Source organism: Sorex fumeus, unplaced genomic scaffold (genome assembly GCF_029834395.1).
Source record: "Sorex fumeus unplaced genomic scaffold, SorFum_2.1 ptg000061l, whole genome shotgun sequence".
Lineage (NCBI taxonomy): Eukaryota > Metazoa > Chordata > Mammalia > Eulipotyphla > Soricidae > Sorex > Sorex fumeus.
Window position 1 is genome coordinate 15,363,494 of NW_026606118.1, and position 22,781 is coordinate 15,386,274.

The window sequence follows — 22,781 nt, forward strand, 5'->3', positions numbered from 1 at the left end:
TTACACTTCCTGTTGCGTAGAAAACTTGGTGTTCCTTTTTTACCCAAAATACTACCTCAAAGGGACTAGAAGAAAGAACCAGGTCCCATATGTTGGTCAGGGCGGTGTCTCCTAGAACATGCCTCATTTGTGGTCAGGCTTAAGGCATTTGCCATAACAATCAAGCACGTGTCCAATGAAGTCGATGCAAGGGATATGGGCATTTTGTACTTGGTGCAAAGGACAGTGTCCAATCCTTTTCACATGACCTCCAGCGTTTGTTTAGCCTCCAGCCTTTCCCTAGAAAGCAAAGAAATGCTTTCCCCATATGTGCAACGTTTTATCTCAACGGTGCTTGAACCCAGAATGCCTCAAAGGAGCCTGACTTGCATTCTGACCTGGAAAGGTGCTCAAAGCTCTGGGTTTCTGGGAGGTTTGGCACCAGCTCACCTAGGCTCTGAGACCGTCAGTACCCGCTGTAGTACACTGTCCCCTGAGGTAGCCCAGAGGCACAGATGACTTCTCTGGGAATGAGGATTTTCCCTGGTGATGTTCTAAGCTGATCTTCCTTCCTCTCTTAGACCCCTATAGAGGAGATTTTTCTGCAGGGCTTCTGCGTTTCTGCTGAAACAGGCAAGCCTGGCTGTTTCCTACCACTGAAGAAATCATTTCAGAAGCCATTTAACAAAAGATAAGTTACTGGGCTACTGGCTGGATTGCCACTTGTAACTATTTTTTTTTTTTTAAAAAAAAGCTTTTTGATGATGAGAGGCCATGTGAGAGAACCATCTAGGGTACATGGGGAAAACCCAAGGAGCCAGGGAAACAGAAACACACACACACACACACACACACACACACACACACAGCGCGTGCATACGAACACAGAATAAAATTAAACAAATAGGACCCGCAAAACCGGGCATCTCCCAATGACCCCAACATGTGGGAATGTTTGGTTCTTTTTAATGCGGTGGAGCATTAATTCAGTCCTTAAGGTGTTGTCTTCCCCAAACAAAAACCTTTCTGGAAAAGGGAGAGAAAGCCATCGGAGGCAGTTTGGTGCCGGCATCACCTCTTATAAATATCTTCCAGCCACTTCTCGTCGTCTTGTTCCTCTTCGTCTATTGGCTCCTCGGTTTCCAGAGGGGCTGGAATAAAGAACTGGGGCCGCAGAGGGGGCTTGCTGACGCGCGACTTCAGTCCGAACTTGCGCTTGAGCAGGTGGAACTGCTCTTTGACGTAGTGGTAGAACTCGTACTCGTACCGCATCCGCTGGTAGAGAATCTGCACGGCCTCGGGAGAGGGCACGGTCTTCTTCACGGTCACAGTCATGTTCCCCAGCTTCCTGTGCTCTGTAAGGGAACAGGGACACACATGAGCCATCCTGCGGGCTGCCTCTGCTTCCACGGACAGGGGAAACTCTGGATGGCCGGCCACAGAGTGGCTGCTCTAAGAGGCAGAATCTCAATATCCCAGGAACACAAGGGGAAACTGGTTTCCAGCAATGGTGTCGTGGTGCAAGGTCACACCATATTCTAGGGATTGAAATCAACATTGGATGGCTAGACATGATTGGTCCAACTTTCTCTTCGTGGGATGTGAGCTATGCAGCCTAAGTACAATCTCACTGTTTAAGTGAGCGAGACCGTCTTCTGAACAGCAAAATCTGCCAACTGGGGCCAGAATGTTAGTACTGTGGCTTAGGCTCTTGCCTTGCACTCAGTAGACTCTAGCTTGTTCCCTGTCACTGCATATGGTCCGACCAACAAAATCAGGAGTGATCCTTGAGCATAGGTGAGTAGTAAGCCCTGAGCACTACCAGGTATGGGCCCAAATCCTGTGCCTACAATCAACCAACTTTTTTCATTATTTACATCCCCTTATGCACATCAAGAGCTTTACTTTCAGAAGGAGAAACAAACAAACAAAAAAGCTGTCTCACCAACTTCTAAATATACCATTTTCCTAGTTTAAAACATTGTTATTTATCATTATTCATAGTTTAGTTTGATACCAAATCATTTGCATTTCACTATTTCAACAAAGCAACTATCAAGAAAAGTAAAGGGATGACTGTCATATTCCTGAAATAGAATTTCAGGAGCTGTTGTATATTTTGAGTGGTTATTTGTTTCATTGTGGTAAAACCAAGAACTAAAATATGCTTGCTTTTGTATTTTATGTTGATGCTTAATAAAGTGTAACATATAACATACCTAATGCCTCCTATAAAATATACATGACATAACTTTAGCTATTTTAAAATATACATTTTGGGGGCATAAATTACACATATTGTTCTGCACCAATCAGAAGCATTTCCAGAAAGGAATTCTTTTACCATTCCAAGCTGAAACTCTAAACAATAATTATTAATACCCCTTCGCTAATCACTCCTTTCCAGGCCATCTCTCCTCTTACTTTCTATGCATGTTTTATTTCAGGTGTCTCATATAAGTGGAATCATGCAATCTTTGTTTTATTGTATTGTGTTTTTTAAGAGAAATTAGCATGATGTTTTCAAGCTTCATTCCTATTGTCCTTCCTTTTGTGCACTGTATGGATATAACACAACTGATTTTAGTCATTAATTCATTGAGGAATACAGTATGAGTTGTTTCTACCTTTTGGTTATCACGAAGAGTATGCTATTAACATTTCTGCCCATGTACTTAAGTTCCTGTTTCTAATTATTTTGGGAATTTACTTAGGAATGCGTGTTAACTCATGTGGTAATTCCACGTTTAGCTTTCTGAAGAACCATTGAATGTGAAGAATTTTATCAGTATATACCTGTTATAATTAGGTGAGTAGTAAAAGAAAATTCAACAAGGATAGAATGAATCTAGGAAAGAAAAGAAAAAAAGTTGGTATGGAAGTCATTTCTCCTCCTCCCAGAGAATGAATACTTGTAGAGCAGTGCGGCTAGGGTCTTGTTCCCGCTTTTCTATCAGGAAAGTAGCCTGAATTTCCCGGGCATTTGGGAGAGAGGTGGAGTTGATTCCGATACTCTGGGAAGAGTATGTCTGCCTACAGAGGCTTCTAATTCTTCTGCAGAGGGGACAGAGGGCTTCTAGCTCTGCATGGACTTCCTGGAAACCTCTGTCTAACTCCACATGGAATGGTAATTTCTCTTCACTCCTAAGACATATTCTCTCACCGTGCTTTCATTGCTAATAAAGTTGACACTTGTATCTCCATCTGCCTGTCTTTGGTGTCTATTAATCAATAAGGTTAGAACCCAGGTAAGAGAAAATGTGAGCTAATTATTTCCTCAAACCCAAGTGGTGAGTAACGTGAAACACACACAGGGAAGTCCTAACTACTGAAGCAGGAAGCAGGTCGAGAGTTTGGTTCTAAGTTTTCCAGCAGCTGAAAAAGAGTTAAATTAATTGTAGACAGTTCTCCATTTTAAAAAGTATTCACAACTATTCCAAGTTGTAAAACCACAGATTCTATGAATTTTCTTGAGACAAATACTGCAACGAGACTGATAACATTTCAGTAAAAAATCCTTAAGAGTAAATTCTGCGGATGACAGGGGGATAAGCCGCATTCCAGATACTCAACTCTCTACTGGTCTGACTTCATCAGGTAATTATCAATGACAGTACTCATCAGGGAAATACTTAATAGGGGTTCTGCAGAGAAGCCAGAGGAGGGAATCTCAATACTCTTAAAACCCTGAGTATAGCTCATGCTCAGGATGATGGAGACGGTATTTGTATTTTTGAAAGCCCATATCTTATTATTGTTTTTATGAATCTTTTAAGAAGCTTCCGTTTTGAGAGTCACTAACTCATTTCCTTTATAAACCTTTTCTATGTCTGCTTTATTCTCATGTGAATCACGATGTGTACTTGAGAAATAATGGAGTCAGCTGTTTTACATGCAGATCAGGTGTACAGTCTTAAACCTTGCAATAGCTTAGATATAACATAAAAGTTATATCTTATGAAAGGCGAGGGGTTTACTAGTTCCTGGCATAGCTGTATGTGGCCTACCCCACATGTGGATAGCTCATTTTAGTGGAAAATACAAGAGGTATAAAGAACCCAGATCTTTGTAAAGAAATAATTTATGACCTGTAGGGTCTCCAAGTTCTTTGTCTTAACATTCAAGAAGAACCATCTTGTAAAACAAACAAACAAACAAAAACCCATAAACAAACCACGTGAGTACAATCAGTGACAACAGAGCCATCCTAGAAAAGACCCCATTGAATTTTTAATGTAGAACAAGCCAAATTCTAAAAAAAATTAAATTAAAATGTAAAAGGAAAAAAACAAGGCAAATTCTTAGATAAATTCTTAAATAAATTACAATGTTGGTATACAAAATGGATTAAGATGACTTGCTATAAAGGTTTTTAATATCATCAATAAAATTTCATGAAGATGAAAATAAAAAGTTGTATGGTGGATTTATATATGTTCCTCTTTGATTGTGAGATTACTGGGCCAGCTGCCACGAAGTTGCATCTAGTTTAAACAATCAACTCTCTTCCCTCTATGGTCTTCTCTATGTCTGGATGGCAGAGTGACGGTAGAGCAGGTTACCCGCTCTGCCTTAAGTGATAGCGGGTCATGAAAGCATAAGTGAAAAGAACGAGGATAGATGCATATTATTCGTTAACTGATTTGTTAAGAGATAGGGACAGTTCCCATTGAACCTGATTATTTGTGGTGGGGATGGCTATGATATACCAGCACTAAAATAAGCACTAGTAGCATTCTTGTATTTAATCCTCACAATAACTGCTTTGTGGGAGAATTGCATTATAGATACAGACGTTGAGGTTGGGCAAGACTCTGAGATGGTCAGATCAGCAGCTGGGAAGTCGCAGAGCTAGAAAGGTCCAAAGGATAATCGACCGCAGTGCCTTTGCTCTGTTGTTTCAGCTGCAGAAAGGTCGGGAACCTTTTCATTGTGCTTTGCCCATTTCTCAGCCGGGACACTGAGATAAAGGTGGCCAAAACCTAGGCCAAAGGGTCTCCTACTCGTGTTGACCAGAAAGTCCAGACTAGGAAAAGATCTTCTGGGGAATAATAAGGCATTTAAAAGGAAATGGTGAATTGTTTATAATTCAAAGGAAGAAAAAGATTGATTAAAAAGAAAATGGACCAGGTCCTGTATAGTTCCAATCAGAAAAATCAATACCCACAGTCCTTGAAAACTCACACAATCATCACCATCTGGAGAGTTTCGCAGACTGGGTGCTTTATTTAACTTGATTTAAATGTGTGTTTCTAGTTAGCAACAGTAAACAGAAATTCGACCAAAAAAAATTCAGTTTGAAATTGAGAGATTATTTGCGACCGGACAGGCTGATGGTGGTCAGGGGGAGGGAAACTGGGGACACTGGTGGTGGGAAATTACACTGGTGGAGGGACGGGTGCTGGAACACTGTATGACTGAAATCCGACCATGAGAAGCTTTGTAACTCTCTATCTCACAATGATTCAATAATTAAAAAAAATATGTAAAAAAATCCCCAATACTTGCTCCAAACATCCTCTCTCTCACTATATCTACCTTTTCCCCCCTTCATGTGTATACCTCTCCTTCAAAAGTGGGATTTCCTACCCAAATCCAAATGTGTCCAAGTCTCTGTTTTCTTAAGGAACACCTTTGTCTCTATGCACCTTGTCTTTTCTCTTCCTCCCTTCTCCATTCTAACCAAACTTCCAGAAGCGTAGTCCAATTGGTTATCACCAAATTTCCAATGTACACACTTGACCGAGTTAATTCATCACAACCCAGGCTTTGGACTCCTAAGACTATTACAACAACTCTTGCTTCCTTGTGGAGAACTCAATGGCATTCCTTTGGAATTTCCATGACTTGTTAACATGACCTGACAGAAATTCTAGCCACGTGCTCCCTCTCCTATCTCCATGACATCTCTAATCTTTCCCAAAGTGTCCTGGTCTTCTCAATGGTCCCTCCAATTCTCTATATATGGTCTTCCTTCCCTGTAGTACTTTTCAGCCTTCCCTTCTTACCCTACCTGCTCCTTTACTGCTCAGTGGGATTATCCATCCGTCCAGCTTTTCATTTTCAAACTATAGGGACACAAAACTGAAAGCTCACATAAAACAGTGACAGCTTTGGGGGGTACTTTCCTCATACAAGAAGAAATTTAGTAGGAAGGAAATTTTAGTAGGATGGTCTTTGTTGCTTAAAGGTTATGTCATGGTCAGAAATAGGAATTGTGTGTGTGTGTGTGTGTGTGTGTGTGTGTGTGTGTGTGTGTAAGAGGTGAAGCAGAGGTTTGATTCAACCAATATCGATGGAGATGGAGAATACTTATTGCTGCCTTGGTTTCTCCCCATCTGTATAATTTTATTTAATATATCCAATAATCTTGCAAGGGGTCATGACCCCTGTTTTGCAGCTGGAGAAACAAGCTTTGAGATGAGTAACCTAAGGTTATACAGATAAGCGTGACAGAGCAGAGTAGTACATGGTCTCGATCTCTGTGCAGTGGAGTTTCCCCTTACTACGAGTTGGCGCAAGAAGTCAACCTTTTGTATGCCAATAGAAAAAGAGCACCTTCATAATGAAAGACTAGAGGGCAATTTGCTTTGTATAGTTAGTAGAGAATTTTTTAAAATCATATTTCAAAGACATATGGCTATGTGTCTTGCTGTACAATAACTGGTGCTATGGAAAAGTCATTCCATTGCTAAGTCTCCCACATTTTTGTAAAATGCCAGACTTTCCCTCCAAATATAACAAAGCGACGTGAACTATGGAATCGGTCTCTTTCCAGATTGCTATAATAGCAGTTCTAGAGGAAGCTGTTATTTCAGGCACGAAACAATCATGCTTTAAAAACTGGACTTATTATTAGCATCCCTGGGGAGAATGAGGTGGCCGTTACCAGGTGGGCAGACTCTGGTACAAAACCATGCAAAAAGGAAGCTTTGCATGTAGGTACATCTTTTGGAAAATGCAGCAACTTATGAGATGACCTCAAGGGGCTTGGACCTCATGTGCCCACTGCTCTTTCAGAAGGAAGAGCCCGTGACAGAGCCTCCCCAGGAAGGCAGCATGGCAAGAAGGCAGGCAGATCTGAGTGGCAGACATGGGCTATTTGGCCACATGGAATTTAATTTTAGAAACTGACTCCGTTGCTGTTAGACTTGGTCGATTTCACATGGAAGTCTGGACTTCTGGCTTCTTTCAAAGTCGGCCAACATTCTTTGGGAGTGTGGCTGTCCCCTCCTAGAATGACCGGTGCTCTCCGATGTGGGGCCTATGTGCCTATTTATTCTTCATGTGCCATAGAAATTTGAGTTTTATTGCTCTGCTTTAGAGGTTTTGAAATTCTGGATTTTTGCAAACATAAGGGCTTTTTGTCAAACTTAATTCATGTATCTAATGTCACCTTCCTCTTTTTCTTTCTTTTTTTTTTTGTTCTGGGGTTACTCTTGGCTCTGCACTCAGGAATTATTCCAGGTGGTGCTTGGGTGACCAACTGGAATGTTGGGGATCAAACCCTGGTGAGCCGTGTGCAAGGCAAATGCTCTACCCACTATACTATAGCTCTGACTCCACCTTCCTCTTTTTCTGCAAATATTTATCGAAGCACTAACAACTTCTTTAAGAGTTTCCCTGTATTTTTTATTTTTTAAATCATCCCCACTAATCTCTATTCAGCTGTTCTCCAAAAAAGGACCTATTGGGTTAGGTTAGAGGCAATACCCCATTATTTTTGCATTTTAGTAGCTCAGAATCTGGGAAAACTGTGCAGAAACCACCCACCATACATGCTGTTTGAGTCAACAAAAGAAACCAACAGCAGGAGGAGGGTGTTGGACCTGAAGGTGGCTTGGCTGTGTCCGGGAGGTGCAGACAAAGGCAAATGGGGACAAAGGCACTATCTGAGTATCTTAAGACACAGCAGTGACTTACTAGGACATTCCCAAGACACCCACGCATGCTGTATCCTTAGCAGGAAACAATCCATCCTCACATCTGAGCATTTTCTGCTCCCAGGGGTCTATAAATGCCAGGGGAGTTTAGTTTTACAGTCGCTCTCTTGGAACGATGGCTCTGACCCTGTGGCGTCTCTGCCCCTCTCCTTTAATTCAAAAATACATTTTGGCCAAGAGAAACTGGAGTTTCTGGGAGCTTTTGATTTTTCTTGTTTCCATTTTTCTTACTTGCTTTGAAGGACTGGCCAAATAATCCCATTCATTAATTTCATGACACTTGTAGAAAATTTCCTGAAACGAAGCCCTGCTTTTGAGCTGGCAAATGATCCGTCAGGAAGAAAAGCGCTTATCAACCTCGTACCTTTTTACCCTGAATAGCAGGATGAAGACTGCGCCTCCCTGGGGACCTGCTAGTGGTATGGACTCTTCCAAGTGCCTAGACACTTGGTTACCTGAAGGGGGGAGGAACAGACGCTGGGGTCCCTGTGGCCCTGACTCATTTAATCAATTAATTAATTTTAGTTATTTTTTATTTATTTTATTTTATTTGGGGTGATTTGGGTCAAACCTGGCAGTGCTCAGGGGTTATTCCTGGTTCTGTACTAGTGATGGCCAGGGGACCATATGCGGTGCCAGGGAGTGAACTTGAACTTGGCTCAGTTACCTCTGGACCAGGTATCTATTGTGTATTGCTGAGACCTGATAACATACAAATCTGGGGGCTCGAGCGATAGTACAGTGGGTAGGGTATTTGCCTTGCATACGGCCAACCGGGGTTGTATTCCCAGCATCCCATATGGTCCCCTGAGCACTGCCAGGAGTAACTCCTGAGTGCATGAACTGGGAATAACCCCTGTGCATCACCGGGTGTGACCCAAAAAGCAAATAATAATAATAATAATAATAATAACAAAAAAACAACATACAAATCTGTCCTGGATCATCCCATGCTGCTGGAGGGGAAAACCAGGAATCACTGAGATCAGGAGGAAGCTGGGAGGAGTCACTTTCGGCATTATTGAAGCTGTTAGTGCTTTAAACAACTCAAGCCCCTCACCTTCTTCTCTCACAGAAGAAAATCAGTCCCTTTATGTGCAAAGAACTATGTGGATTAATTTCACCTGGAACCTCAATACCTCACACTTCCCCATAGCAAGTCCCATAACGTCCATGTAACATGCCAATCCCAAGGGCCGGGGGGACACAGGTCAGACAAGATGTAGCATGTTCAGGGGGTGGAGGCCTGAGATGAGGAAGCGAGCTCCTGGTTCCCGCCTCACACCTATTTCCTACAGTATGGACGGTGAATTTCCTGAGTAAGGAGGATCTGTGACCACCCACTTCTCCTTTCCCTGTATCCTTTCTGGTATGAAGGGGATTGGTTGAACAGAAGGGTTGAGTGTTCAAGTCAAGGGGAATGAAGGCTTTGGTAAATATGGGAAGGTGTGAGGAATGTGCAAGTCAGCAAAAGAGTTCTGATAAGAAGTGAGGATGTCTTTTAGGGGGCTGGAGGAGAGCACAGCAGGTAGGGCGTTTGCCTTGCACGTGGCTGACCTGGGTTCAATTCCCAGCATCCCATATGGTCCCCTGCACACTGCCAGGAGCAATTCCTGAATGCAGAGCCAGGACTAACCCCTGAGCATCACCGGGTATGACCCAAAAAGAAAAAAAGGAAAAAAAAGTGAGGATGTTTTTTATATGTTTAGGATCACATCACATGCCTTTCCATACCCATCACATCCTCCATCATCACTGTCATCACTGTCATCCCATTGTTCATCGATTTACTTGAGCAGGCGCCAGTAATGTCTCCGTTCGTCCCAGCCCTGAGATTTTAGCAGCCTCTCCTTACTTGTCTTTCCCAATGCTGCCATATTGGAGACTCCTTCTGGGTCAGGGGAATGAGACACATTATTGTTACTGTTTTTGGCATATTGAATATGCCATGGGTAGCTTGCCAGGATCTGCCATGAGGGTGGGATACTCTTGGTAGGTTGCTGGACTCTCTGATATATATATATATATATATATATATATATATATCCCTCTATGATTTGTTGCCTACATATCTATGATTTGTTGCCTATACCCTCCATAGCCTGTATATAATGACCCTCCATGAAAGTGCATTGATCTGAAATGTGTATGTTAAATTAATCTGTGAAGCTGGATTAACCCATAGGGTAACTCTGGATATCAACTTTACCTATGCTGTTTTCCTCAATTTATTCCTTAATTGAGCGTCATTAAGAAATCTAATCTCTTTAGGGTAGGCTGGTAGTTCAGGGTCAAGGGTCACCTGATGGTGACCTTCCATTTGCTTTTCTTAGTCACGTGACTGGAGAAGCCTTGACATGTGACCAATGGCTTACATACTCTTAGCAAAGCTTATGAAATATCATGATAAGGGCCATGTGTCATAAACATAAATATATCTGCAGAAGGACATATAATAGTCACTGAAACCTAATGACTTTATGATGCCTGCAGTCATGAGCAAAGAAATAATAACTCTATCAAGACCAAAGGGCTTAATGTTGCTTTATACTGTTCAATTAGTTCATGTGCCATCAAGTTCTGTATTTTAATTTTATGTATTAATTTGGTTTAGGAGCCATTAATTTGGTTTAGTATCCCCGGCAGTGCTCAGGGATACTCCTGGCTCTGTGCTCAGGGATGACTCCAATGGGTTCGAGGTACCATATAGGGCACCAAGAATTAAACCTGGGTTGCTGCATGCAAGGCAAATGCCCTCTCTACTATACTATGGCGCCAGTCCCAATTTCATTATTTTTTTTAATCGAATCACCTTGAGATACAGTTACAAAACTTTCATGTTTGAGTTTCAGTCAGACAATGATCGAACACCCATTCCTCCACCAGTGCACATTCTCCACCACCAATGTCCCCAGTATACGCACCCCCCCCCCCTTCCAACTCTTCTCCTGTCTCTATGGCAGACAATTTCCCCCGTACTCTCTCTCTGGGCTGGAGCGATAGCACAGCGGGTAGGGAGTTTGCCTTGCATGCAGGCAACATGGCTGACCCGAGTTCGATTCCTCCGGCCCTCTCGGAGAGCCCAGCAAGCTACCGAGAGTATCTCGCCCGCACGGCAAAGCCTGGCAAGCTCCCCGTAACGTATTCGATATGCCAAACACAGTAACAACAAGTCTTACGATGGAGATGTTACTGGGCCCACTTGAGCAAATTGATGAACAACGAGAGGACGGTGACCGTTACTCTCTCTCTACTTTTGGGTATTATGGTTTGCAATATAGATACTGAGAGGCCATCACGTTTGGTCCTTTATCTACTTTGAGCACACATCTCCCATCCCTAATGATTCCTCCAACCATCATTGACTTTGTGATCCTTTCAATATTCCAGCTGCCTTCTCCCCCAGCTCATGAGGCAGGCTGCCAACTATGGGGCAATATTCCTGGCCCTGTCTCTACTGTCCTTGGGTGTCAGTCTCATATTATGTTATTTTCTATTCCACAAATGAGTGCAGTCATTCTAGGTCTGTCCCTTTCTTTCTTACTCATTTCACTTAGCATGATATTCTCCATGACCATCCACTTATTATAAGCACATTTCAAAACTTCATCTTTCCTAACAGCTGTATAGTATTCCATTGTGTAGGTGTACCAAAGTTTCTTTAACCAGTTGTCTGTTCCTGGGCACTCGGGTTGTTTCCAGATTCTGGCTATTGTGAACAGTACCAGTTTCGGTATTTTTAAAAGGCATAAATTTTCCTCAAGAAGTAAAACCCTCACTCTGATTACAAGCACTTGAGAGCACAGGGCTTGTCTGTGGATGTAACTGAAAATGCGAATTCTTTGATCAGACCTTTTTTGGCTAGGAGTACCCTGTGGTAGCAGGGGCTGTTTCTGGCTCTGTGCTCAGGAGTGACTCCTGGTGGTAGTCAGCCACATGTAAGGCAAGCTTCTTACTCTTGTGTGGGCAGTCTTGAAGGCTGGCAGGTAGAGAAGCCTGAAGGTCAGGCTATTGGCAGTATCCTCAGAAAGTTCGTCTGGGGCAAGAACTGCAAAGAACATTCTATCACTTCCTTGGAAATACACATCCACAGCGCCGAGCACACCCTACACATGCACAGAACACGAACGTGGGCCTGCTCCCTCAACTCACAGCTCTTCCCAAGGAACTCCTGAGCAAACCGGGAGTTTCTCTAGAGCGTGAAGACAAACAGAATTTCCCCGCAACCCATCTGCTTGCAAGACTGAGCAGCCAGAGGCACAGTGCTCCCAAGATGATCGCAAACCCAGGACTCGATCGTGTTTCCCTGCCCACGAGCTGGACGCTCGTGCCAAAGCAACAGGCTCTTGTCTGCGGCACTGACAGGCTGTTTGGACGGCCCCAGGATCTTCAGAACCCTGCAAAATCCCTTTAATGTAAATAAAAGGGAAATCACAGACCTGCCCCACGAAGTCCCTCTTCCCCACCTCTCTTGATCTGTCAAACACGCATAATGGAAAAACGATGTACCCGTGAGCAGAGGCCAAAACAAACACTGGGGGGGGACACTGTGTAAACCCAGCTGCTGCATGGGACGACGCGGGCTTTCCTTTATGACCTCTGAGACGGTTACCTATGGGCAAAAGAAGAATACCACACCAGCAGCTCGAGGTGTGTGTGTGTGCGTGTGTGTGTGCGTGTGTGTGTGTTGGTGGGGGGGAGGGTGCCGGCACTGGGATGCTTTTGGCCATGGTTGCTCGATCTGAGTGTGCGCCCTTTATCCCAGCTGAACTCCTCCACCGCCCCCCCCCACCCTTTTCTCAACAATCTGCACTGGTTTGAACCTGGTCCAGCCCAGATGAGGTGCAAGAAACGAGTCTGAGTTTAATAGCAACCCGAAGCACAGCCAAACGTGGCCATGCAAGGAATCAACATGGTCCACCAGACAGGAGTTGTCCAGGCCGAGAGAGCTGGGAGTCAATCCCCTTGCGTGAGACCCTGTGGTTTTAAGACAGTCTGCAAAAGCGTCGCTTCAACTCATTTCAGGTGAGACGGTCCCGTGTCTCCCTCCCCGACCTACCCCCAGCACTACCTCCCAGGAAGTTTCCAGCACGCATGAGAACAGACCCGCCAAGTGAGCGAGCCTCAGGTGTGAAATTAATTCCAGGCACAGGTGGGAGGCGCTGGGGCTCTCCTCTGGGTGTTCTGCACGGTGGGTGAGCAATGCAGGGCTGTTACCTGCACTGCGTGATGCTGATGTGTGTCACGGACAGAGTCAACTCATTTCCTGAACTGTAATGGGGAGGCCGTGTGGTTCAAACAGGCTGCTCGGTCACTGCTGCCCTACCGGAAATGAACATGTGAGTGTGTGCCCTGCCTGGGGGGTACGCAGCCCTGAGTAGGGCGGAGCGCGCCCGCCTTTGAGTTGCCACTTGTGATGGATAGCACGCGAAGGCCAGCTTCTTGGAGGCATGGCCATTAGAGGAGAAAAGAACAAAAAAGCGTTTTATGGCTGACTCGGGGCTTGGGGTTGGTAACGTCAACAGAGAGATGCCTTTTTTCTCTCTCACCACCTACCCCCCTCCACCACCACCACCCCCAAACTTCTTCTCAGATCTGGAAATAGAAATAATTTAAAAATTATACAGCTCCCTTTCAATGTCAAAAGAACCTTGGCTCCATGTCCCCAAGTGAAAGTGACGGCGTTTGCTGTTTATTTTAAAATGCCATGAGTGTGCAAGCTCTTGGGTGAAAACAGAAAGAAGTTTGTCTAATACCTGCAATGGGGTCTGATTTGGGGTGGGGGAGCTCGGGTAGGTGGGGCTTGGACCACACCCCACTGTGCTCAGGGAAAACTTCTGGTGATGCTCAGGGGAGCACATGAGGTGCTCAAGATAAAATCAGGGTCGGCCACATAGAAAGTGTCTTTTTTTTTGGTCACACCCAGCGATGCTCAGGGGTTACTCCTGGCTCTGCACTCAGGAATTACTCCTGGCAGTACTTGGGGGACCATATGGGATGCTGGGAATAGAACCCGGGTCAGCTGAGTACTAGGCAAATGTCCTACCCACTGCACTATTGCTTTGATCCAAGAAAGTGTCTTAACAACCCGCCCCCCCCCCCCCCGCCACCCCTCTCTCTCTCTGGCTGATTTTTGTCTGAATTTCTGGAACCAGGAGCACCAGAAAAGGAGTCAGGAAGAAAAGTAACTGAGTTATGTGGGGTGGGCTACCCGCGAGGATAGGACACTGTCCTTGTGGGCAAGAAAGCAGGTCACTAGCCCTTAGGAAACATGCATTTCCGGCTTTGTTGACTCCAGAGGTGGTGCTGCCCCAGAAAGCCTCCAGGTCAATGGGCCAAGCTGGGGTGGTTCCAGCACCAGTCTGGGCTTCAAACCCTTTGCCTTCCAGGCCCTGGATTGCACCGAGCTCCTGCTAAACATGCAGCATACATCCAGGGAGTAGGAGACCAGACCGCTGAAATTGCAGCCTCCTTTCTCGAGGAAGAGCGAATATTACAGTGGAAGTGGAGGGGAGAGGCGTGAGATAATCTAGTTAATTTAATTGGTCCTTTTTTTTTTTTTGCTTTTTGGGTCACACCTGGTGATGCACAGGGGTTACTCCTGGCTCTGCACTCAGAAGTTACTCCTGGCGGTGCTCAGGGGACCATATGGGATGCTGGAAATCAAACCCCGGTCGGCCGCGTGCAAGGCAAACGCCCTACCCGTTGTGCTATCTCTCCAGCCCCCTAATTGGTCCTTTTGAATATTCCCCTGTTTGGAGAACCTGGCAGGCTACCAAAAGTATCCTGCCCGCACGGCAGAGTCTGGCAAACTTCCCGTGTCGTACTCAATATGCCAAATACCAGTAACAATGATGTGTCTCATTCTCCTAATCCTGAAAGAGCATTAAAATGGCTCTTTTAAAATCTCAGGGCTAGGAATAAGGAGACGTTACTGGGGCCTGCTCGAGGAAATCGACGAACAACAGGATGATCGTGATCGTGAATCTTCCCCTGCAGAAAAGGCAGCCAGTCAAAACTGATCATGGGATGGAAAATAATAGATAAATGGAGCCCCAAGCCACACATCCTCTCTCTTTGCCCCTCCCCTGCCTCCTGATCGGCAGTAGGAAAACCGTGGTTCTCACCCACCCACCCAGGTATGCATGGTCATGGGCTGAGAACTATGAAAACACCAGGGGGTGAAGAGCAATGAGTTTTGCCAAGGGAGCACAGCTGAGGCAAGTCTCTGTTCTCTCCTTGGTCCTTCACCTGCTCCCCTGGTGGATGGCAGGAATGTCGCAGTTCTCACTCATGCAGCACATGAATAGAGAGCAAGAAAAGCTCAGGGGTCAAAGGTCGTTGAACTATGGCCTCAGAGAGATCCAGCAACAGACTCCAGAGCAGCAAACCCCATCAAGGGGACGTGGGTTCCAGGGTTCCAGCTGCAGACCTCAGACCTGGACACCATGCACTGAACCGGAACTGCACAAGGCCAACACACACACACACACACACACACACACACACACACACACACACACGGCAAATGGACACTGAAAGACATCCATGGGTCAAAAACAGAGAGACTTGGGGGCTGGAGAGATAGGACAGCTGACATGGGTTCGATCCCTGGCGCCACATATGGTCCCCTGACCATCTTGGAGTGATCCTTGAACACAGAGCCAGAACTAAGCCCTGAACACCACCAGGTTTAGCTCCCAAAACAAAGAGCTAAAAAAAGAGTGATACCTGGACATGGCGGGGGGTGGGGGGGGGAGGACCTAGAACCATCTATTTAAACTGGACAATAAATCCTTGTTTCTTTAAGCATCTGTAGGTGGTGTGTAAATCATCTTCCATACAAGACTCTCGGACCCACAGGCTCAGGAATAAAACCATTTGACCTGGGACAATATTAGAAGAGAAACATGGAGAACCTGTCCAGGAACTTTCCAGGCAAACTAAGAATCCCTGCTTCACTGTTCGGTAGGAAGAAGGACCGGCCAAGAAGGGCACCGAGGGCCATATCTGTGTCCTTGGGCTGGAGTTGGTGTTCAAACTTAATGCTGGACGAACAATCCCCTGGGAAGGCCATACCCACAGAGGTCATCACATAGGATCCTTGCACCTGTGATTTTGACTAAGTCCCCCAGCTAACCCTGCCACAGTTGACCAATCACACTGAGGTTCTCACAAGCAGGGAGAGATGGAGCAGGTCTGGAAAAAGCATAATCCCTTTCTGCTCAGACATGCATTATCTGTCAGTAATCACTCTAGGGACTGCCTGAATGTCCCTATTCCATTTGGCTGACTCAACCTCCCCCATATGACCTGGTTCATAGGCAAAGGCAAATTACTCCTTTCTCTTCTCCCCAACTGTGACATTGTTATCCAAATCACACACACAAAAAAGCCAATCTATTTCTTTGAAAAATTATAGTTTTACAATTTTACAAGCACACTTTTCTCAATTTAGCAATAGCACAGCGGGTAAGGCATTTGCCTTGCACGCGGCCAACATGGCCTACCCGGGTTCGATTTCTCCACCCCTCTCAGAGAGCCTGGCAAGCTACTGAAAATATCTCATCCACACGGCAAAGCCTGGCAAGCTCCCTGTGACATATTAAATATGCCAAAAACAGTAACAATTTGTTGTGAGACGTTACTGGTGCCCGCTCAAGCAAATCGATGAACAACCGGAGAACAGTGCTACAGTGCTGTTTTTAAATCTCTTAAAAACATTATTAAATTTTCTTAATTTAGTATTTTGCCTCTAAAACATTGCCATTGGGCAGGAGGGAGAATGCAGAGCTTACGGTGTTTGCTCTGCATGCAGCCAGCCCTGGTGTCATCCCCCGCCCCACATATGATCCCCCAAGAACCAACAGAAGTGATCCATGAGCTCAGAGCCAGGAGTAAGCTCCGAGTACCGCTGAGGGTGACCTCAAACTAAAACTCAACTAAAACATAATTCTTCCATATGTCTGAGGATCGTAATAAGAGAAAGATGTATGTATTTTCATGACAGATATTTTTGTCTAAAATATCTCTGCCCTCTAGTCAGTGGGGGAATTATTAGAAGTTGTTTTGCGGCAATATTAATAAAAGTCTATTTTTGTTGTAAATTCATTTTTATCTAAAATACTTATTGAGAAATGTTTTATTACTTTTGTATGTTGTTATTTTATTTGAAATCATAGTATGGGGGCTCTTGTTAATGCCTGATAAAGGTATCCTGATCAAATGGGTTTATTTGAAGAAAAACAAGAGTAACCTGACCTGATGACTTCTGGTTATGATATAAAATAATTAGACCTATACTATAAACACCACACACACACACACACACACACACACACACGCATGCACCTTAGTAAACATAGAGATGGTAAAATTTAGGAGAAGAGATTTAAAAACATAAAATGACTTTAAATCAAGCCACATTTATTGTATGGAGTTGGTAATTTTTATCGAGTCAGTGGTGAAGTCTGACTCAGATTTCTAATATACTGTTTATGTAGTATTCTGTTCTTTTAACTGATCGCAAGCCCTTGCCTATAGCATTATTCCAACTCATATTCCGCAATGTATGGGTGTTATTTTATGGGAGCTCTAATAGGTCACATAACCAGTTTGTTTCTGTTAGATAATTGAGTTGTTTTTCAGTTTCTATGACTCTAAACAATATGAAATAAACATCCTTGATTGTAAGTGATCGTATCATGTGTCTTTTTTGACCGTCTCCCTTAAAATACAACTTTAGATGCTGGGTAGTGAATGTTCTTGTCATTGCTGATAACTTCAATGCTGACAACTTTAAGATACCATTTACTTTAATTTTTACACACACACACATTATTTTTTTGTCTATATCCAGTATAGCTTACTACTGGCTTTGCACTCAGGAAATATACCTGGTGGTGCTCAGGGGACCATATGGAATTCTGGGGATCGAACCTGGGTTGGCCTCATGCAAGGCAAATGTTCTAAAGGCTGTAATACTGCTCCAACCACTTTAATTTTAAGGTATTGAAATTTGTGTAGTGATATTTTCCTAAATTATAAGATATTTTCTAGACTGTTGCATGATGTCAGTCTCTATAACCTCATTTATTCAATAAAATGCACATGAATTTTGAAGAGCCTTTATCTGCCAACTTATGAGCATAGAAAAGATTATAGCACTGCATTTAATATGGGAGAACGGTTTCTGGCAAAACACTGGGGCACAAGAAATTCTTAATAAAGTACACTGTTGGATTAATATAAAGATAGTGATAAAATACCCTCTCATGTTGGAATTCTATGATTTGAGTGAATAACAGAGTCTAGGGAACTTTTTCATTTTATAGTTCATTAAAAGCACATTTTCTTTAACAGCATATACTTTATTATCTATTTCCTTAACAATAATTAGCCTTGATGAGCTAACATTGGGTCTCAAGAATCAGCAATTTGGATGTTCTCTCTGGAATGTTAAACATGGAGAGACTTTGAAAAATGCTTGAAGGGCTTTGAAGGTAGAGGATCTGTTCATGAAGTAGATAAGTGAGATATTTCACCATGCCCAGGCCTTCAGAAGCTAGGGTAATGAGAAGAGCAACTCAAAATAAACATTCTCAAGTCAGGAAAGTGTGAACTGAAGTTCTAAGGATGCTGTCTGTTTCCCTGAAAGTGTTTGTAATATTACTTTTTTTTTCTTTTTTTATTAGTGAAAAACCATGAGGTACAGTTATAGGCTTACAAATTTTGTGCTTGGGTTTCAGTTATACAATGATCAAGTGCCCATCCCTCCACCAGTGCCCGTCATCCATCCCCATGGGTCCCAGCATCCCCCCCCAACACTCATTCCCCCCCCCCCCCCGTCCCATCCTGCCTCTGTGGCAGAGTATTCCCCCTTGTTCTCTCTCTCTTCTTTTGGGTACTGTGTTTTGCAAGAGAGGCTTTGAGTGGCAACCATGTTTGGTCTATCGACTACTTTTAGCATGCTTCTCCCACCCTGGGAGGGCCCTCACAACACCCTTCATTTGGTACTCTCTTCTCTATCTGAGCTTCCTTTTCACCTAGAGCCTGTGGCTGGCCTTCCATTCATGGAGCAAAATTCCTGGTACTGATCTCAGCCATTCCTGGGTGTTACTCTCCCTTTTTGTTGCTTTATGTTCCCCAGATGAATGCAATCTTTCTGTGTCTATCCCGCTCTTTCTGACTCATTTCGCTTAACATGATACTTTCCATGTAGTACCACTTGTATGTAAATTTTATAACTTCATCTTTTCTAACAGCTACATAGTACTCCATTGTGTAAATGTACCAAAGTTTCTTTAACCAGTCATCTGTTCTCGGGCACTCAGGTTTTTTCCAGATTCTGGCTATTGTAAAGAGTGCTGCAATGAACAAACAATTGCAGATGTCACTTCGACTATACCTTTTTGCCTCTCTGGGATATATTCCCAGGAGTGCTATAGCTGGGTCAAATGGCAGATCAAATTCTAATTTTTTGAGAGTCGTCCATACTGTTTTCCAAAAGGGTTGGACCAGCCGGCATTCCCACCAGCAGTGAAGGAGGGTCCCGAAAAGTGTTTGTAATATTACTTTAAAATTAAATTTACTGCCAGTTCCTTAAGTTTTGCTGGAGCAAGCAATCTGAACGAAATATGTTCCATGCCTAATATGTTCCAGGCATGTTGGGATTGGGAGGGAAACTGGGAACTCTGGTGGAGGGAAGGTCACACTGGTGGTGTCGGAATACTATACACCAGAAATGACTGGTGTATAGTATTCATCATGAATCATGGTGTTTTAATAAAAGTAAATTAAAAAATTAAATTGATTTTATATAGGCAACCCCTAGCGCTCTGGTAGCACCAGGTATTTGAAGGATAAAAATTAACAGCTCTATCTCTTTCTCTGATCCCTTTTAGATTTTCAACCATCTGCATGATAAGACTGTGTATCTGAAGACATTCCAGTAGTTTTAGCTTTAAGCAAACTCCATAGAACATTGAGAAGAAGTTGCAAACTGCCTATTTGGCTGGAAGAGGGGGGTCGATTTCTTTATTAAAGAAAGGTCTGACATGACAAGCTAGCCAATGCCAAAACCACCTGAGGCAGTGTCTTGGATGTCATGGTTACAATGTTAATGAACCATGGGAAATGTTGGATATGAACACTTACATACTATACACATTTTACAGACATAATTAAAATTTACAAGTGAAATCTGGGAAGAAAAAGTTCCTTCAGAATATGCTTTCAAGAATCTGGGTGATAGCATAGATTTGTATTTGTAAGTGGAACCTTCCTATAAAAGATGGTAGACAATAGAAGTTGTAAGTTTCTGAGCAGACTCTTCTGTGGACAGAAGTGGCACTGGAAAGAAGTTGTAGGGGAGGGATGTTTCTATTCAGGCAGAGGAGGACTTTAGCCTCCTGATGAGAATGGTGGAGTTTAAAAATTTCTGCCATAGGGAACAAAAATGGCGAGAATATTGGTAGGTGTTGGATCAACAGCTGGCTACACACAGGGTAGCTGTATCGCTGTCTTGAGCTGATTTTTCATGGCCAAACATTGTGAGAAACTGAGGAATCCTGTGATGTTTGTTCAATGGAAGGATGGAGCCAGGCTCCAGGAATTTTGGGATGAGACTCAAATCTGAAATTGCGCAATGGGGCGCCTCATCTTAGAAGTTATCAATGATTTTAACAATTGATGGTGGGAGAAAATTGAGGAGAAAACTAACAAAGAAACAACTGCCCAATGATGGAAAGGCCATCTGACATTAGAAACAATCAAGAAATGAGAATAATACTGAAAGGGTAGCCCCAATATATAATATACATATATTATATATACATAGTATATATACATAGTATGTATATGTACACACACACGGCAGAAGTGGAAATCAGAGGTTGTACACCTAAAACCAGTGTTATAGACACCAATGTTACTTTCAAAAACATGAAAAAAGAATTGCTAAAATTTTAACAATACGAGATTTAGGTTCTGTCAGAATTAGTTCACCTTTGAAGGTGATTTAAAGACAGGTTGGAAGGAGTAGGGCAAAAGTTTAGGGGCATTTTTTGCCACACCCAGCAGTACTGATGGTTTACTCCTAGCTCAGTGCTTAGTGATCACTCTTGGCAAGGCTCAGAGGACCATATGTGGGTGCCAGGAATCGAATCTGGATTGGCTACAAGCCAGGAAGTGCACTACCCTCTGTACTATCTCTCTGGCCCACAAAAGGATAATCTGGATGACATTTAAGACATTCTTCAAAAATGTTCAAAGAATGAAAAACCAAAACTATGTAAGAAGAAGAATAAACACAGAGAAAGCTGTGATCCATTACATTTCAGCTCTACTGGGGCATGGGAGGAAGTGTCATGGCATTCTAAAAAACATCATCTAACGGCGTAAAATTGAATGAGTGAATTGGCATTAAATCCATACCATATTTTTATCTCATTTTGACACAATAATAGAAACTTGTTAGTCACAGTCCTGTTCTTCAAATCACAGCTAAGGAAATATTAGCCTTTTTTTCTTGAACTGCTGTTACATTCTATAAAATCCATCCAGAGGCTGGCCAGCTGATTTATGACTGTCAGTAACCTTTACTCCCTAATAGCTTTCACCAAATGATTTATTTACTTGGTCTGTGCTGAGGTAACGTGCTGGCAGGACTCTCTCCACTCCTTACAGCTCTGAGTCCAACAACCAAGTCCCCTCACAAAGGCTTCTTGGGGCTTTCTGTGGGGAATCTGGGTTCCTGTGCAGAGAGATGAGGAGTCCTGAGTTCAGTGTGAAAATGTTCCTTCTTGGTGGGAGGTGGCACACAAGTACAGGAGTTCAAGTGTTTGCCTTATATACAGCTGACCCTGGTGGGAATCCTCAGCACCAAATAGGACACCTGTAGTCCCACCAAGGGCACAGAGATAGGAAGGGCCCCTCGGCACCATCAGGCTGAATCATGCCAAGTGACCACATTTCTATACTTTTGTGAAAGGTGGCCTACTTCTTGCCTTAGATACGTTTGTTCTGGGTGACCTTTATCCTGACTATCCACCTTCCTCTCTGGAATTGCAAAGACATCTACTAAATGCCAGCTAAAATAGCAGGAGATTATTTGTTTCTTCTTGGATATGGTTGGGACTACACCCTGTGCTCAGGGGTCAGTCCTGGTGGTATTTGGGAGGAACATGCCATACCAAAGATGAACCTGGAGTCAGCCAAGACAAAACACTGCCATCCCTGTTCTCTCTCATTTCTCCTCTCTGTCCCCTCACCCTCAAGAGTAAGATTTTAGAATAGAGTCTGTATCAACCAGTTTTCCCATGAAGTGCCAGTACCACTCTTGCATCTCTGCCCTGACCTGGGTCCCTGAGCATCTGGAACTGCAAGAGTTTTAAAAGATGATGTTAGTGTGTTTCTAGTACAAGATACTCTGAACCTAAGGAGAGGCTGTGGTTGAACATAGAAAGGTGTGGCACTTGCTAAGCAGGTCCTCTTCAAGTACTTCATACCATCTCTATTGAAAAATGATTAAATTCTACTTTAGAGATACTTCATCACCACTTCTTGGGCTTTATTTTAGACGAATTCTATGGCAGAGATGAGGGCTGGGCTCAGTCTGACAACTCCTGTGTTTTTGCCCATCAAGTTTATCCATCTGAACTTGCCAGTAAACCCAGCCCTGATTTCTGTGCTCTTCGGCTACCAGAAAGCCTTAATGAAGAGAGCACCCCAGATTACTGAAGACATTTAAGGACCCTGCACATTCTCTGAGGTCTTTAGTTTCCATTCTTTGATACATTATGGGTCGCAATTGAGGCACCTAACTTTATATCCAGGAAGATGTGTATGAGAGAACACACT

General features: G+C 43.6%; 1 protein-coding gene across 1 annotated transcript in view; it reads right to left on the minus strand.

The window, feature by feature from the left end:
- Window positions 1–242: 242 nt before the first annotated feature.
- Window positions 243–22,781, minus strand: part of UST (uronyl 2-sulfotransferase) — a 377,271-nt gene continuing 354,732 nt past the window's right edge. The window contains exon 8 of the mRNA XM_056126193.1: window positions 243–1,334. Coding sequence (XP_055982168.1) covers window positions 1,051–1,334 — 284 coding nt within the window. The 3' untranslated portion in view covers window positions 243–1,050. The remainder of the gene's footprint in view (window positions 1,335–22,781) is intronic.